This window comes from Mesoplodon bidens (assembly GCF_964165515.1).
Source record: "Mesoplodon bidens genome assembly, chromosome: 14".
In the NCBI taxonomy this organism is placed as follows: domain Eukaryota; kingdom Metazoa; phylum Chordata; class Mammalia; order Artiodactyla; family Ziphiidae; genus Mesoplodon; species Mesoplodon bidens.
In genome coordinates, this window is record NC_138170.1 from 16,046,854 (window position 1) to 16,063,088 (window position 16,235).

Below are 16,235 nucleotides of genomic sequence, written 5' to 3' on the forward strand. Positions count from 1 at the left end.
ACTGCAAGTTTGCTTCCAGATGTCGTGAGCCAGCGTGGGCTCCAGCACATGCAATGGGATGGACGTGGGGGCTTTATCTCATTGTGACACGTTAACCTGCTCTTCCCACAAAGAGCGTGTCATGTTGAAGTACCAGCACCATGAGTGTTGACACCGGTGGATCGGGCAGTGAGCTCCAGGCGGCCCAACCACCTTCACGTGACCCCTGGGGAAGACGCAGGCAAGCCCCCAGCCTCTTCTCCGAGGCTCAGTTCAGCCAGCTTACTGCCAGCTGCTGCTGCAGTTGCTCTAAGCGTTGAGTTGCTCGTGTTTGAACCGTGTGCTGCTCCTTAATCATCCATGTCACCCTCCATTTCTGTGCAGATTGCAGTCCCCCTCCTGAAGAGTCCAGCCCAGGTACGTGGTTTCCATTCAAGGCTTCTGCAGATGTCTTCTTAATATTTAGGGCGTGTTTGTAGCTAAACTGTCAAAGGTTACCTTGTACTCGCGGAGTTAAGAAAACCTTTTAGGAGTTTCCTCATTGTGAGGGATGTAGCAACTTTTCTGAGGTTTGGCGAGGGGCCAGTCGGGCTGGTATTGTGGCCAGAAGCAGGCTGCCACGTGCGTTTTTGTCACTTTCCCGTCCTAAACCCTTTTCAGACAGTTAGTGTCCACGAGCGCATTAGGCTTCCTGAAGTGGGTGGCCTGGCTAAGAGAGGTACATGATGGTACATGACGCTTCCTGTGATTTCACCTGAGCTTGCTAGCATCCCATGGAGGGGGAGGCAGATAAGAGGTAGCCGTCCAGATGCTGTGGCGTGGTAATCACACAGCATCCTCTCTTCTGAGTCTGGCTGCAGCCTTAGACTTCCTGTCAGGCACTGCTGTGGGCTTCGGGTGGAGTTAGTGCTAGAAATGGAATCTTTTTGACTGCATTTGCATGTAGAAGTCAGTGTTTGTGACTCTAGTTCAGGGGTCGGCAAACCACTGCTCCGAGCGAATCCCGTCCACCGCCTGCTCTTATAAATACCGTTTTCCTGGAAATAAGTCACGCCCATTTGTTCACATACTGTCCATGGCTGTTTTGGGGCAGTGCCACAGTCCAGTAGTTGCGACAGAGACCCTGTGGCCTTCAAAGCCTAAAATGTTTACTGTCTAGTCCTTTACAGAAAAAATGTGCCGACCCCTGCTCTAGTTCACATCGAATTTCCTGGATGTGGCTTGTGGTTTTCCCAGAGGGAGCATGAGACCCCCAAATACGATGTTGTGGGGTTTTTTCCCCTTACACTCCAAAGAGCAGCTACCCAGTCAGCCTGAGGATTACATCCCGCCCTCTGACTGCATGTAAATATGACACAGTAGGCCACCTACCTTATGTCTAGGGTGCAGCCAGCTGTGATGGTGGGATTTACCGCACTATTCCCGTCAGCTCTCAGAGCATCCTCTCACTTACACGGCGCCGGGGAATTCAGCTCCGCTCACGGCCGTGACTCCAGAACCGCATTTGCTCATCAGTGGGTAATCTGATTGGGCACCTCACAACCCCCCCAGTTTGCTTCCAGCCCCTCAGTTTCTCTCTCCAGAAACGTTAGTTTGGTCACGAGCAGGTCTCCAGCTCCGGTTCCCTGGGCCCTCCCAGCACCTCCCCTGGCCTGGGCCTGGCTCCTTCCCGCCTGCCTCTGGACTCCCAGTCCCCCCAGCTTACCTGCAGGACAGGTCGGTGCCTTCTCGCTGTGCTGTCTCTCCTGAGCCCCGTGGCGGTGACCGTCCCCAGCAGTTAAGGCCAGGAAAGGGGGCGGCAGCCTCATGACCCTGGCCCGAGGCAGCGCGGGGCTTTCCCCGGCTCTGCGTGCCCTGCAGTTTGTAGAGCTGAGGGCAAGTCCAGTGGTCCCCAGGCAGCACTCGGGCAGCCGGGCTTGTCCAGCTCTCCTCGTCTCTGTGAGCTCTGTCACTTCCAGAAGCTTTGGTGGCCTGTCCACAGTTGATGTCAGATGGACTAAAAGGTCCCCTGCCAAGGGTTCCTTTAGCTTTTCCCACAGAGCTGTATTTAGTCTGAGTTAGAACACACGCCATTTTCTCTCTCTCTCTCTCTCTCTCCCCCTCCCTACTTTCTCCTTTCCCTCCCCTATTAATGAGAAAAAAAAAAAAAAAACCACAAAAGCAAAGCTACCTAAAGTAGTCCAGTCCTGGATGGGCCGCCCATCAGTGAATGTTGCAGGTGAGCAGTGAGATCAGGAGCTTGTCCCACAAGGGGCATCCGCTCAGCACGAAGGGTGCCGCTTCGTCACTGGTGTTTTGTGTTCATTGCCAGACTTTCTCGATGTAGGAGGCCGAGTAAACCCCTTCACCAACCCTCACGTCCCAGACACCTGCACTTAACTAGGTTCTGGTAGAAATCTCATCGCTGTCCCTGAAATTTATTTTGTTTGGAAGTTTTGAAGTTTGGTTTCCCCTCGTGTTGACCCAAAATGTATTATCCCCAATGACTCTTCGCTGCGTAGTCAGATGTGTGTACCAGTGGCCATTCTTTTTGTGTGTCTGGGAAGACACTTAGCCTTTCTGAGGCTGTTTGCTTACCCATATTACTAGTCCTGTCTCTGGGGGTTAAGTGAGAAAACAGAGTGAGGCACTCACAGGTATTGACTTAAGGGCTGGTGGATGATCTCGTTGAACTCCGGAGCCATCCAGACACGGCTGAGCCCTTCTCTGGGCGGACATCAGGCTCCACTCTCGCCCAGGGCCACACCTCTTCTCCGGAACAAACGCTGAGTGCTTTTTTAAACCATTCTTCCAATTCTAGTCTTTTTCAGTGTCTTTTTTTTTTTTTTTTTGGTTTGTTGTTGTTGTTTTTTCTCTAATGCAGCAAAACTAAGTCATTCTTATGTGGATTTCGTTTAAACAGAAGTAGGCAGGGTAAAAAATTGTATGCAGAGGGCTTGCTCAGTCAAATAAGACCACTTGTATATTCTGATCATTTTCAGGTTAAAATGATCATGAGTTGCATATTAATTACATATATATTCATGTCAAGTGGAACAGAAAGTAAAATTGGCAACACTTGCTCTAAGAGCATTTACTTCTGAGGTGAAGAATAGTCTTAATGACTGCCTACCTTTCCCCAAACTACTTGGCTATTAAAACTTAGTGCCCATTAGCCTTTTTTGACAGTTGTTGAATACAATTGACATGGATTCAACAGAGTTCTTCAAAGAAGCAAAAACACGGTCTCTGAGAATTTTAGAGGAAGAAAGACGTGGATATTATCCACTACAGTCATCCCATTTTACCGCAAAGGGCCCCCGTGGCTGAGGGGTCAGGGGACCTGCCCACGGCTCACCCACCACTGCTCAGTGGCAGCTGGGGCCTGGGACTCACATTTTCCACTCCTCCATGCAGGGATCTTTTTCAATGTGATTTATTTGCCAAGACCTTTCTGCTATAGACTTTCTAAATTTAAGCCTGCTTTTTTCCATTACAGATAGAAGTCCTTGTCCACGTACAGTGTGTCTGCATATACACTTAGATCATTTCCAAATTTTGAATGGCTACGTAGACTTGAAAATCTGCGTTGACCAAACACTGAGTACAGGGAAGTCCTTTTGTAGGTTTCAGGCATTTCTCTGAATTTGTTTCTCAACAAAGCGTGAAGCACACAGTTTGAGAGAGCAGGGCCACAGCTCCCTTCTCTCTTTTTAAGATTCTGTTTATCTGAGACGGAGCTGACCATCCTAGCAGCTGCACTGCTCACGCGGCCAGGGCCTGTCCTGAGTGGGGCGACGGGCATGGGCATCCTGTGACCCACACCCCCATCCTAGGAGGGTGCCCTGCCCGGGCTGCACACACCTGCCTTCGCCGCGCTCCGGGTGGGCTCACCCAGTGGTGATGATCCAGTGCCTATTTCTGGGCTTGGTGGCCTGTTAAAAAAATATAACTGATGGGGGCATGTCTTTTCTCTTCTAAATGTCTTCTAAATAGGAAGGACCAAAAAAGAGCCAAAGCTAAAAATACCTTTCACTCTGTTTTTCTCCCCTGAGGTTCTATTTTTAAAAAGTTGTTTTGGTACAGGGTCAAAGTTTCCTTACATTCCAAAAACAGAAAAACACCACTAAGCCAAGAATAGAGGGAGTCCGGCAGGAAGGTGGCGGCGGGGAAGAAAGCGCAGGAGGCGGGGACACTGAGGGCTGTGGCTGCGGAGGCGGCCGGGGAGGGTCCTTCCGCAGTCGTGGGTGGGGCCTGCGCCCGCTGCGCAAAGGCTCGGCCAGGCTGGGTTGGCCTTGCTCTGGGAGCCCGGGGCGCTGCCTCGCCACCTGGGTCAGAGAAGCCAGGTAGCAGGTACCCTGCGAGGGACGGCGGTGCCGGGGAGGCGCTGGCCTCCGCAGACACAGTGTGTTCTTGCTGAGTCATGACTCCCAGAGCTCGCTGCCATCTTCCTCGAAAGGAACAGTCGGGGCCGTGCGTGTGTCGAGTCCCCAGAGGGGGTGTCAGCGGTCCCCGAGGAGGGCTGACGGTGCGTTTGCTGGAGAAGCTTCAGGCTAGGAGGGCAGAGACCGGGGCTGAACTTGGCGCCACTCCTGGGCCGTGCGGAGGCGGGAGGGGCGGGCGGCGTGGCAGGGCCGGTGCGGGCCGGGGGCCGGGGGCTGGGGGCCTTCGAAGCGCCGCCTTCTGAGCCGACCGCCCCTCGTGCCAGGTGAGTGGAGCGAGGCCCTGTACCCCCTGCTGACCACCCTCACGGACTGCGTGGCCATGATGAGCGACAAGGCCAAGAAGGCGATGGTCTTCCTGCTCATGCAGGACAGCGCGCCCACCATCGCCACCTTCCTGAGTCTGCAGTACCGCCGCGACGTGGTCTTCTGCCAGACGGTAGGTGAACCTGTCCCTGTCGTGCGGTTGAGGAAACCAGCGTGGCGCTGTGCCCTCCCGCCTGTGGCTTTGCCCGTGTGGCCTGAGGCCTGGGTGTTGGCCTTGGAGGGAGGGGGAGGGGAGCTGCTGGATCGCAGGTGCTCAGGGTGGTCCGGCTTCACACCTGCTCCCTGGGAACCTGCCCCAAGGAGCCTGGGGTCACACCGGCCCTGGTGCCCCCTTTGTTTTTCCCTGCAGAGGAGTTCATTGAGGGAAGACGCGCAATCTGTTTTCTGGTTTATAAAGCAGCAGGTATTAGACCTGCTCAGGCACAACTCTATTCTGGTGATTTCGATTTCCCTTCAGAGGAGGGAAGAGCTTAAATGAGCATCACCAGTTTTCAGATGCAGTAATCTGATTAGCAGAGTGGCAGAGGCTTGGTGGGTTCTGTGCGGCTTCCTGTCCCCGCGAGGCCAGGGCTGTGCACGGGACACCTCTGCCCAGGAGACTAGCGGAGGAACCTGTTCTCCACTCCTGCCCCTCGTCGTGAGCACCCCGCTTTCCAGCCAGCACTGATCTGGATCTTTAGGCGTAGAGGCCTTTCCTTTCACCATGGGGAAATAATTCTGGGCTTCCAGAAGGTTCTGGCCCAGGAGTGACCCCAAGGTTGGGTTGGAAGCTGAACCAAAACCAGATGGACCTTTGGAAGCGAGCCTCCTGTGGCCTCTGCAGTCCTGGTTCCAGGCCCCGAGGGCGAGGGGCTGCTGCAGGCAGCGCAGCGCGGGTGCAGGAACCGGGGAGGGCCAGGCGCGAGGTGAGGCGGTGTCTGTCCCCTGCAGCTGACCGCGCTCATCTGTGGCTTCATCATCAAGCTGAGGAACTGCCTGCACGACGACGGCTTCTTGCGGCAGCTCTACACCATCGGGCTGCTCGCCCAGTTTGAGAGCTTGCTGAGCACCTACGGTGAGCCGCCTGGGCTGGGGTTGTGAGAGCCTCCGTGTGTGACCCCCTCTCGTCTCCCTAAGTGGTTTTCTGATACACAGGTAACACATACTGATTAAAATGTATCCAAACATACCCCGATAGGTGACAAAGAACTAAAAAAAGTCCTATGTAGTTACACACAGACACACACCCGCTTGTGGCCCATTTCTGCACCCACTAAATTATTAGAAGGAAAGTTGCTGGGTCACACAGTAGGAGTATTTAAAAAATTTGTTGATATTTCCAAATTGTCTTTTTTTTTTTTTTAAGAAGATGTTGGGGGTAGGAGTTTATTAATTAATTTATTTTTGCTGTGTTGGGTCTTCGTTTCTGTGCGAGGGCTTCCTCCAGTTGTGGCAAGTGGGGGCCACTCTTCATCGCGGTGCGCGGGCCTCTCACTATCGCGGCCTCTCTTGTTGCGGAGCACAGGCTCCAGACGCGCAGGCTCAGTAGTTGTGGCTCACGGGCCTAGTTGCTCTGCGGCATGTGGGATCCTCCCAGCCCAAGGCTCGAACCTGTGTCCCCTGCATTAGCAGGCAGATTCTCAACCACTGCGCCACCAGGGAAGCCCCTCCAAAATGTCTTTTAAATGCTCTCTTCTCCTCACCTTCGTTTTCTGTTTATTTCTTCTTAGAAGGTAAAAATGGATAATTTTTTTAAAGTATCTATTAATCTTTGGAGTTCTAAGGCATTGAAGAAATATCAAAAGATCTAAAGAATACGGAAAGATCACAACACCTAAAGAGCTGGCTTGGCCTTCTGAGGTTCCCGCGTGTAGGTCCCCCACCCCTCCCTTCTCCAGGAAAGGGCCGGAAACTACGAGGCGTGGTTGCACCAGCCGCGCTTTTTAACGTGGCCATAGGACTTCAGTAGTGGGCTTTACTCACGGAGAAGTGAGGCACTTGGCCAGCCTCCCCCCAACTCTCACCGCCTCGTCACTGCCACCCTGAGCTCATCGCTGTCCTTCCGTGGCCACGCTGAGTCCAGGGGAGAACGCAGGTCCCCTCTGCCTGACAGCCCTTTCCGTCTCTTGCCTCCAGGGGAGGAGCTGGCCATGCTGGAGGACATGAGCCTTGGGATCATGGACTTGAGGAACGTGACCTTCAAAGTCACTCAGGCCACTTCTAATGCATCAACCGACATGCTGCCCGTCATCACAGGAAATCGGTATAAATGTTTTTCTGATTCTCAGAACTAGCGCAGTGTTTTAATCTGTGTTCATCACATGTGATGCACGTTTCATTTTTGCTTTATTCCGTTTCGTTCAGCTGGAAACGCTCATCCCAGCCCGCTACATTCATTTCACAGCCCTGTACAGGTTGGTGACGGGCAGCTAGGAGACCTCCGAGCCGGGCCAGGCTGCTGTTCCGTCCTGGGGCCAGCGGGGCCTTCCTCCTTGCTTGCCTGTCTCGCATCTCCCTGTCGCAGGCCTGACCCTCCTCTTCTTCTGCGTTTCAGGGATGGCTTTAACGTGCGGGTCCCCCTGCCGGGCCCCCTCTTTGACGCCCTGCCCCGGGAGATCCAGAGCGGGATGCTGCTGCGAGTGCAGCCCGTGCTCTTCAACGTGGGCATCAACGAGCAGCAGACGCTGGCCGAGAGGTGCGTGCCGGGCCACCTCTGTGGGCCAGGGGCTGCGTCCGTCGGTCGCTGAGCTGCTGGAGAGCGTGTACTTAGTCCTCTTCGGGCTCCGAGGGCCACGTGGACTTTGTTATCCCTCCTTCCTTTAAGTTCAGCCACGTACCGGGCTCATCTTTGGTGCTGGAACACAAAGATGAACCAGACAAGGTCCGTGTCCTCGAGAGACTCGGGCTGGTAGCAGAGAGATGTGGCTGCAAGGATGAAGATGAATGCAGGGAGTAGGGGCCCTAGTGAGGTCTCAGGGGGTCTGGGAGAGCTTCCTGGAAGTGGGTTTTAAAGAGTAAGTAGGAGTTGGTTATATGAGGAGGTGGAGGAGAGACCTGGCGTCCCAGGCCAAGGAGCCTGAACAAAGGCAGGTGGGGAGAAGCCACCTGGGGCTGGAGGCTCAGGTAGCAGGCAGCAGTGGGCAGGGGTGAGGACAGAGAGGCCTGGATGCCAGGCATAGAGCCACGCCTTGGTCCTAAAGGCCTGTGCCTCGTAAACTCCAGGGTCACCTGCCAGGCAGCAGGGAAGAGTCACGTGTGCCCACGTGTACAAGAGTGTGTGCAGGTGTTGGAGAGGAGGGGATTGGGTGTGTGTAGCTTCTAATGACCTATTGGTACGTGAAAACCTTTCCTGTCATGTCATTGCATGCATGTGATCTACATGTTTTAGAACTAAAAGATAAAGTACTTGCTGTTAAGGACATTTGGTCTCCAGGACGATATGCCATATTCCTGTTGAGCCTTTTGAGCCCAATGGTCAGTGTCCATTGATCCCCAGGTGTAGGGTCCTCCCCACATGGTTGGAGACCTTTCAGTGGGACGGGACACCATCAGAGTCACATCTGAAGAAGGTCACCTGCCGGCCACGTGCTGGAAAGATGGGAGGGGTCAGATGTGACGAGGGGGTTGTCGGGAAGAGTCCGGGCCAGAGGTGGTGACCTGGGTCAGGCAGGGGCAGTGCAGATGGGAAGGGTCAGACTGGAGAGCCGAGACGTGGTCTTCAGCGGGGCGGGTGCGAGGGGCGCAGGCGGGGAGCAGGGCAGGCCTCTGGGTGGGTGGTGACTGGGGGGGGGTCACGCCGGGGCAGCTGGAGGGCTGGCCTGAGGCTGAGGGCGCCAGCCCGGGACACAGAGATCTGGAAGGTGTGGCCAGAGGGGAGGGGCCCACTTCAGGGAGAGTGGGCAGCGTCGGGGCCCCCAGCGAGGAGGTGTCCTCAGGAGGAGGTAACATGCCCTGCGCCTGGCAGCTGCTGTTCCTGACCGCAAGAGTGGTTTCTGAAGAAGGTGTTTCTGGAAAGGTTTCTGCAAAGGGTTGAGGCCAGGCCAGATTGGAGTGAGCAGAGGGCCAGGTGGCGGAGGACGTGGCAGTGGACGGGGGACGTGGCAGTGGACGGGGGACGTGGGAGTGGACGGGGGACGTGGCAGTGGACGGGGGATGTGGGAGTGGACGGGGGACGTGGCAGTGGACGGGGGACGTGGGAGGCAGGGTCTGTGCTCTGCTTGCTTGTCTGCTCCTAAACAAGGCCAGCTCACCTGTGTGCCAGGGCGACCCCGAGGGAGCAGGTGCCTGGAGCAGAAAAAGCCATTTTGGGCATCAGGGGTGGTCGGGTTGTGGTGGACCCACAGGAGGGCATCCTGCCCCCCGAGCGATGACTTTGGGACTGTGAAGAGGCTGCCATGCACGGAGGTCGCTGGGCAGGAAGTGGGGGAGGGGGCGTGCGTCCAGGCCTGGGACTCCAGGGCTGCGTGTTTGATGAGCACCTGCGCCTTCCTCACGGGTGGCTTTCCTCCCGACTCCCCACGGGCCTGGCGCCCTGTGTGGTGAGGGGAGGGCTGGGGCCCTGCACGCCGTCCAGCAGGAACAGCTGGTCGGGTCTGGTCATCCAGCAGCAGGGCGACTTCCGATTTGAAGATGGGACTGTCCTGATTCCCCAGCCAGAGCCCCACTGCCGGCCCCGCTCCCGGGCGCCTCCGGGGTGGGAGGACGGGGACCCGGGGCCGCGCGGCGGGGCTGCCCAAGGGCCTGGGTGTCTCGCAGGCATGCCTGTCACAGGTCACGCAGGGTTCCTGCTCACGAAACGTATTCAGACTTGTCACCAACACGGGAGAGATGACCTTAAGGCTGGGGGGAGGAACGTGGCTGAGAATCTAGACGTGCGCCGTGAGGATCGAGAGAATCGACACCGTTACCTTTAACGCGGTCACCGTGGCGCTGGAGAAAGCGACATTAGCCACCTAACGGTGTCCCCCTGTGACCTCTGAAGGTTTGGCGACACGTCTTTACAAGAAGTTATCAACGTGGAGAGCCTGGTGCGGTTAAATTCCTACTTCGAGCAGTTCAAGGAGGTTCTGCCAGAGGACTGTGAGTACTTCTCTACGGCAGGTCCCACCCGCTCTCTTCGTCCCTCGAGGGGTTTGAGGTTTGCTTAGCGACCTTCCCGATGCTGCTGCCGATCCCCCCCCGCCTCCCGCCCTGTCACCAATGTGGTCGGCTGCTTTCACGCCCGAGGTCACCGTGCAAGATACTAAGGGGCTGAGGACAGACCCTGGGGAGGGCTCACATGGAGGCTGGGCCAGGTGGGCACAGAGCCAAGGGGCCCCGCTGGTGTCTGAGGGGCATCTCACAGTGGCCGTGTGGTGAGGCTGTGGCGGAGCGGGTGGGCGACCACGCTGCATGGCCTCGAGTGGCCGGAGGCTGGCAGGGACTGAGGGCTGGCACGTGGGGAGGCAGGAAACATGCCTGGAGTGCGGGGGATGGAAGGGTCTTAAAGGTCCGAGCGAAGGGGCTAGAAAAACAGGCCTGCGAGATGCCAGAGGATGGCAGGACTGGAGATCCTGCAGGGCCAGGTCAGGGCCCGTGAGCGAGTGGGGGACATGGTGTGGGCACAGGAGCTCGGGGGGGGGCCTCAGTCTCCCCATGAACTGGGGGCGTGAGCCCAGCACTGGGCTTGGCGGCCGTGAAGGAGGCTTGGGACGGGTGCTGTTGGAGCCATCGAGGCTCTGGCACTGACCACACATTGGAATTCGCTGGGGAACCTGGGAAAATCCTCTTGCCAGGGGCCCAGCTCAGAGTGTAGAGGGCGGGGCCTCAGCCTTGGGAGGTTTAGAAACTCCCCAGGTGATCCCCGTGTGCTGCAGCCAAGCTCGAAAGCGATGATGTTTAAGAGGTCAGTAAAATGCTTTTCTGAGGACTCAGCTGAAGGTCATGGCACCTGGGCTCTCGGGCTCCCAGATACCGAGTCATCCTCATGTTCTTCCACAGTGATCATAGTGACCAGTGACAGATTTGTCAAGTCCTTGCACGTGCCAGGCCTTCTACACACTTCCCATGAATTATCTAACTGATCCCACAGCAGCCTTGGGAGGCGGACTTGGTTTCATCCCCATTTGACATATAGTGACACCGAGGCATGGAGGGCAGGTCCCCCAAGGAACCCGGGTCAGGCCAGGTGGCCTGTGGCCAACGCCCACCTTCCGACTGCTCTGGAGGCGGGGACAGTGCCGGCTGCCCAGGCTTGGACTGAAGGGATGGGAGTGTGTGCTGGGCCAGCCCCCTGGCTAGGGTGCCCTGAGACGGAAGGGCCCCGCTGGGGGATCAGGAGCCTTGTGGTCAGGAACGGGGAGACTTGTGCTCAACGTTTTGGGGGGCGGCAGTTTCCAGTGAGCAAGGCCCTGGGAGACGTGAAGTGGCCCTGGGCGTAAAGGCCCGGGGAGGGCGAGGCCTGTGGGATCAAAAGCCAGTAGCACTGCCCACGGCCCAGGACGCTGGGGGGGGCCACAGCCCGCGGGGCCCTCAGCCCAGTAGTTACGCTCGTCCGTGAGGCTGAGGAGATGAGGCCCACCAGCGAGTGCCCCCAACTCTGCTGGGGCGCCAGTGTCGCTCATCGGGCTGGAGGTCAGGTCGTGCGTCTCCTCCAGGAGGCTCTGGTTCGCGGCCTCTGGGTTCCCACAGCCCCCGTCACATGCCGAGCCCTCTGGCCCGGTCCCCGGAGCAGCGTGGTGCTGGGCACCGAGCAGCAGCGTGAAGTGGTTGGCGTGGGATCCTGCGTGCACCGGGGAGGTTGTGCGGTGGAAACGGACGCATAGTTCCATCCCACAGTTGGTGGTGATTTGCGGATTCAGGCCCCCAGGCTGTTTTCCGTACATGGGACCTCGAGGCTCTTCTCTTCTCCTCTGGTGGTCCTGGTGTTTGAAAATCCCAGGCTTCTGAGGTGAGGTGGTCTGACTGATCTTCCAGCTGGAGGGGTCCCGGAGCGGCCTGGACACAGTTGCGGTGGAGGAGGCTGCCCTTGCCACCTCCCCCCTCCGTGTCGCCACCCCCGGCCCTCAGCGTCCTCCAGCCCTGGCGGTGGTTCTGAAGCCCTGATGGAGCTCCCTCACTCCCTCCCGTTCTCGATGATCCGAGCTCCGCCTCCAGCCCCTCAGAAGAGCTGAAAGGAGGCCAGGTGGTTGCCCTTTGCAGGTGGCACTGAAGTGACGGTGAAAGTAATGGAGTGCTCACCGTGCTGGCCACCAGGCCCAGTCCCTGAACACAGGCCTGCCTTCTTGCTTCAATCACACTGAACCTCCGGCTCCGGCCGGGACTCATCCTTTGGCCGTTTCCGGCGGCGCTGGCTGCCGTGGGCTAAGTCCCCGCGGGCGGCCCCAGCTCCACGACCCCGTCTCTCTTCCAGGCCTACCTCGATCTCGGAGCCAGACGTGCCTGCCGGAGCTGCTGCGGTTCCTGGGTCAGAACGTGCACGCCAGGAAGAACAAGAACGTTGACATTCTCTGGCAAGCTGCTGAGGTGAGGGAAACAATGTCAATAACAACAACAAATTAAAACCTCCGCCAGGAGTGAAGAGAACACATTTCTCCACAAGGACACAATGGGAGTTGCCCGTGAGTTGCTTACTTGAGGGCTGCCTGAATTGTGATAAGCTTGACACACAATCTGCCCCCTCGGACGTGGAATAACCAGGCTGATGACAGTTGTCCCCTTCCGAAGCCCGCACAATCGATAACCAGCTAGAGCTCACGGCCTGCTGCATCTTGTAATAGGTTCAAAGGGAGATCTCTGGGACCTTTGCCATCTCTTTAAACAATATTTCTAGTACACTGCTGCTCAGATCTCCTCATTTCCCCTGAAATGAAGTCCTTGTAAGACCTCAGATACTTTCTCACCAATTTGTTTGTGGAGTTCCTGCTCTGAGCCCGGGTATCAGAACAGTTTCACAGCTCGTCATTCACTCACCCCTGATGAGGGGACCTGTCCACACTGGGACTCACACACAGAGTTGGAATATTATTGGTCGGGCCTGATTCACATATGGGGAGACCCGCCAGCACCCCAAAGTGGCTGATAGTCCCCCACAAAGACTGGAGCTTGGTGCTGCAGACTGCCTTCTTGTGCAGGGATGCACCTGTGGCCACCCTGCTGCACCTTCCAGAACCTCATGGAGCTCTGGATCCACCATCTCTGAATGTAACTTTCTTTGACCCTATTTGTAGTTCTGGTTTACGCCACGTGTCTGGGTCATGAACTCTCCAGCCTGTGGAATTTAGCGAGCACGTCCACGTTCACTTCAGTTATGATTTTATTAATTCCCTCTTCACCTAGCTCAGGGGCTGCTTAGAATCTTTTTATCTTTTAAAAAATTTTTTGTCTGTTCTCACAAGATGCCCATCTTCCTCCTGATGGTCTTGGCTGAACTTGTTTGGGTCCTTTCTGTCTTGTCCTTCTTCAGACACAGTGCTTAGGACCACACTGTGCCCTCTGTAGAGTGGCATCCCTGGCAGTGGCTGCGTGGTCTCGGCTGAGGCCTCTTGGCCCGAGAAGCAGGCACGGGGCCATCTGTAGGGCGGCCTGCAGCGCCTCTGGTGTTTTTCTGAGAACAGCAGGTCACGGAGCCCACTGGCGTTAGGTCACATGGTTCTTCGTGAGATACCCATGTTGTTCTCACAATGCAGCATCTCCTACGGGTCCACAGGCCCTTATCTGAAGCTCTCGTGGGCAGGTGTTTTAGAATTCACAGGGCTCCACGTTTCAGAAAGGTGATACGGTATACAGTTGGTACCTAGGCATGTGATGGGGTGCACATCACCTGTGTGTAACGTGCACGTGGATGATTTCACGTCCCCGGGGGATCTGGGGCCGCACCCTGGAATCAAACTCCTGAGTACATACTGTCTTACTGAAAAGTATGAATATGTAGACAAAATGGGATAAATAAAAATTGTAGATAGTTTGACATCCACTCAAGAGCTGGTCATGTTGCCAAACGAGGCTGCCACAAACTTATACCAAAAAAAAGGTCTTTTGTTCCAGGGCTTTCTCAGTCTGGGGACTGTGTGCCTAGGATCGCTCCTAGTGGTGCAGGGCACGTGCTCCCAGGTGTCCTTCCGTGGGGAGAGGAGGTGCCCTGAGGCGGCCTTTTCTCAGCAGGGGGGCTGCCCTCCACGCGAGCCCCTCACTTGGGAGGGGAGGTGCGCTGGGCCCTGTACCAGGGCCCCGGGTCGGGCTGGAGGGGAGCCCGGTGGGCAGGAGGTGGCCACAGGGAAGTGGGTCTGCTGAGCTGTTCCCACCTGTGCAGACGAGGAAGCGTGTAGAGACCAGTGGGTCTGTGCTGCCACTTCCAGAAAGGCCTGGAGCCTTGGCGGGGGCTGGGCATCCTGGAAGCTCTCCGACCTACCCCAGGGGGTGGGCAGCAAAGGGCTGGTCCGGGCCGAGCTGGGAAGGTGGCTGAGCAGACGGCGGGGCCCCCGGGAGGCAGCAGCGTCCTGTGGGAGAGGCCCCGGGAGGTGGCCCGGGGCAGCGGCCTGTCCCGTCTCCCTCTAAGCAAAGCGTGCCTTCCCGTTGGCAGATCTGCCGCCGCCTCAATGGGGTGCGGTTCACCAGCTGCAAGAGCGCCAAGGACCGCACGGCCATGTCGGTGACGCTGGAGCAGTGCCTGATCCTGCAGCACGAGCACGGCATGGCCCCGCAGGTCTTCACGCAGGCCCTGGAGTGCATGCGCAGGTGAGTCCCCCGGGCCCGGCGGCCGCGCTCTAGTTTGGCTTTGGAAAATGCCTCCACGTCTGCCAAGTCAAACTCCAGGCACATCACATCCAGTATCCTCTTTTGAGTCCGGGGGAGAAAAGAGCCGGCGCTGTGTCTGAGCGGGACCGCACGGAAGCGGGGGAGCCGAGGCAGCGGGGAGGGAGGTGGTGAGCTCGGAGGCGGCCGTGTGGCTGCCCTTTGGTGCCCGGTGTCCCCCGGCCACTCATCTTGCTGTGGGTGTGACTCAGGGCCCGGGCATCCCAGCAGGCCCCGGCTGTTCCCATCCCGCGTTGTCTCTTCAAACCGAGGGGAGACTGAGCGTCCGCAGGCTGCGCCGGTTGGCTCCGCTTCTCCCAGCGGTGGGCTGGGTTTGCTTTCATGAGCCCAGTGTCCAGTGAGTGTTTCCTGGCAGCAGCCCCTCCCCTGTCCCTGTGCCGTGGCCACCTTGCCCTAATGACGTTCTGATTCCGAGGCAGCAGGCGTGTTTGCAGGATGAAACCTGGGACTAAAACTCTGTCCGCTGTCGAGCGATGCCTTGTTTCCGGCACTGCTGGGGAGCACCTCCCCTCACATACCAAAAGAAAGGATAAGAAACCTGCTCCTCCTGTCTTCTTCCATGTGGCCGCCAATGCTGTTCTCGTCTCGTTTCCAAGTCACTTCTACTGAACGTTCTGTACCATTTGTCCTCTCACCAAATTCTTCAAAGCATTCAATTCTCTTATCCTTTCTGTATGTCTCTGCCGTTTCACCTTCTCACAGTCGTACACGAAAGCGATGCCTGAGCGCCTGCCTCTTGACAGGAGCGTTTTGTAGAACTGGAACCGTTTGGTGCCATTTGGTCTTTCCAAGTTCACCCAAACCTTGTGACCTCAGGGCTGCCTGTTGATGCACTTTTAGAAAGCTCACACTCTCCCTGCCTCGGCCTCTGGGAGGCGGTGGGGTCTCGGCATCCCTGGTGTGGTCAGCTGCGAGGTGGAGGGGAGGACCGTGCTGGTGAGACGCAGGCCGCCAGCCGCAGAGAGACGAGAAAAATGGAGGGACACAGCTCTAGCTGTGGGGCAGATATTAGGATGAGGTCTGTGCCGTACATAGGCACACGTCAGGTGTACAGTTGGTACCCCTCGGTCCAGGCCTCTATCCAGTCTTGGCTTCGTGAACACATTCGATGAAAACAACAGTTTGTTCTGACTGCGTCTGAGCACAAAGGCCTCGGAAGACCAGGGAGCAGGTGGCACCTTAGACACACGGGCGGCCCCATCTGCTGGCCTGCAGCCCGCCAAGGGGCTGTGGGCAGTTACCCACACGTGCACAGGTGAACTGGGAGGCTGACGACACACGAGGCACTCTCACAACTTTGATCACGTGGGTGATTGCTACTCCTTGTAGGAAAATCAGAAAATCCACATAAGCCCCTACCCCAGTGACTCCCGCACCAGCCCACACCCCACAGGACAATTCTCCGTATTCCTGCTACTACAAGGAACACTGCTAACATCCCAGTGCGTGTTCAGATACATACGTATGAGTGTGAGTGTGCTTAACCCACACATTGGTCAACTTACCCAGTCCCTGAATCGTACACAAACCATATGCACAAACAGATGCAGTTAGATGTGTAATTCTGTCCACTGTTTTAGCCTACTGTTCTCACTTAACTGTCTTGTGAGCATTTTTTCAGGTGAATGAATGTGGGCTTTATCAGGTTTAGCACACCATAATTTATCCAGTTTGCTGTCCTTGAATCTTTAAGCTGCGTACGGCGTGTCAGCACTTTAAATACGGGTGCAGTGAATA

At 56.8% G+C, this 16,235-nt stretch overlaps 1 protein-coding gene across 6 annotated transcripts in view; it reads left to right on the top strand.

Moving 5' to 3' along the window:
* The window catches only part of INPP4A (inositol polyphosphate-4-phosphatase type I A), a 75,915-nt gene that overhangs the window by 31,399 nt on the left and 28,281 nt on the right, over positions 1 to 16,235 (top strand). For all 6 annotated transcript variants that reach the window (XR_014017460.1, XM_081254362.1, XM_081254359.1 and 3 more), the window contains exons 16-23: positions 364 to 396; positions 4,667 to 4,839; positions 5,658 to 5,781; positions 6,843 to 6,969; positions 7,261 to 7,401; positions 9,688 to 9,785; positions 12,097 to 12,209; positions 14,266 to 14,420. Coding sequence is in view for 5 of the 6 variants with exons in the window: in XM_081254362.1 (XP_081110488.1) it covers positions 364 to 396; positions 4,667 to 4,839; positions 5,658 to 5,781; positions 6,843 to 6,969; positions 7,261 to 7,401; positions 9,688 to 9,785; positions 12,097 to 12,209; positions 14,266 to 14,420 (964 nt within the window). In the remaining variant the exon portion in view is untranslated. The remainder of the gene's footprint in view (positions 1 to 363; positions 397 to 4,666; positions 4,840 to 5,657; positions 5,782 to 6,842; positions 6,970 to 7,260; positions 7,402 to 9,687; positions 9,786 to 12,096; positions 12,210 to 14,265; positions 14,421 to 16,235) is intronic.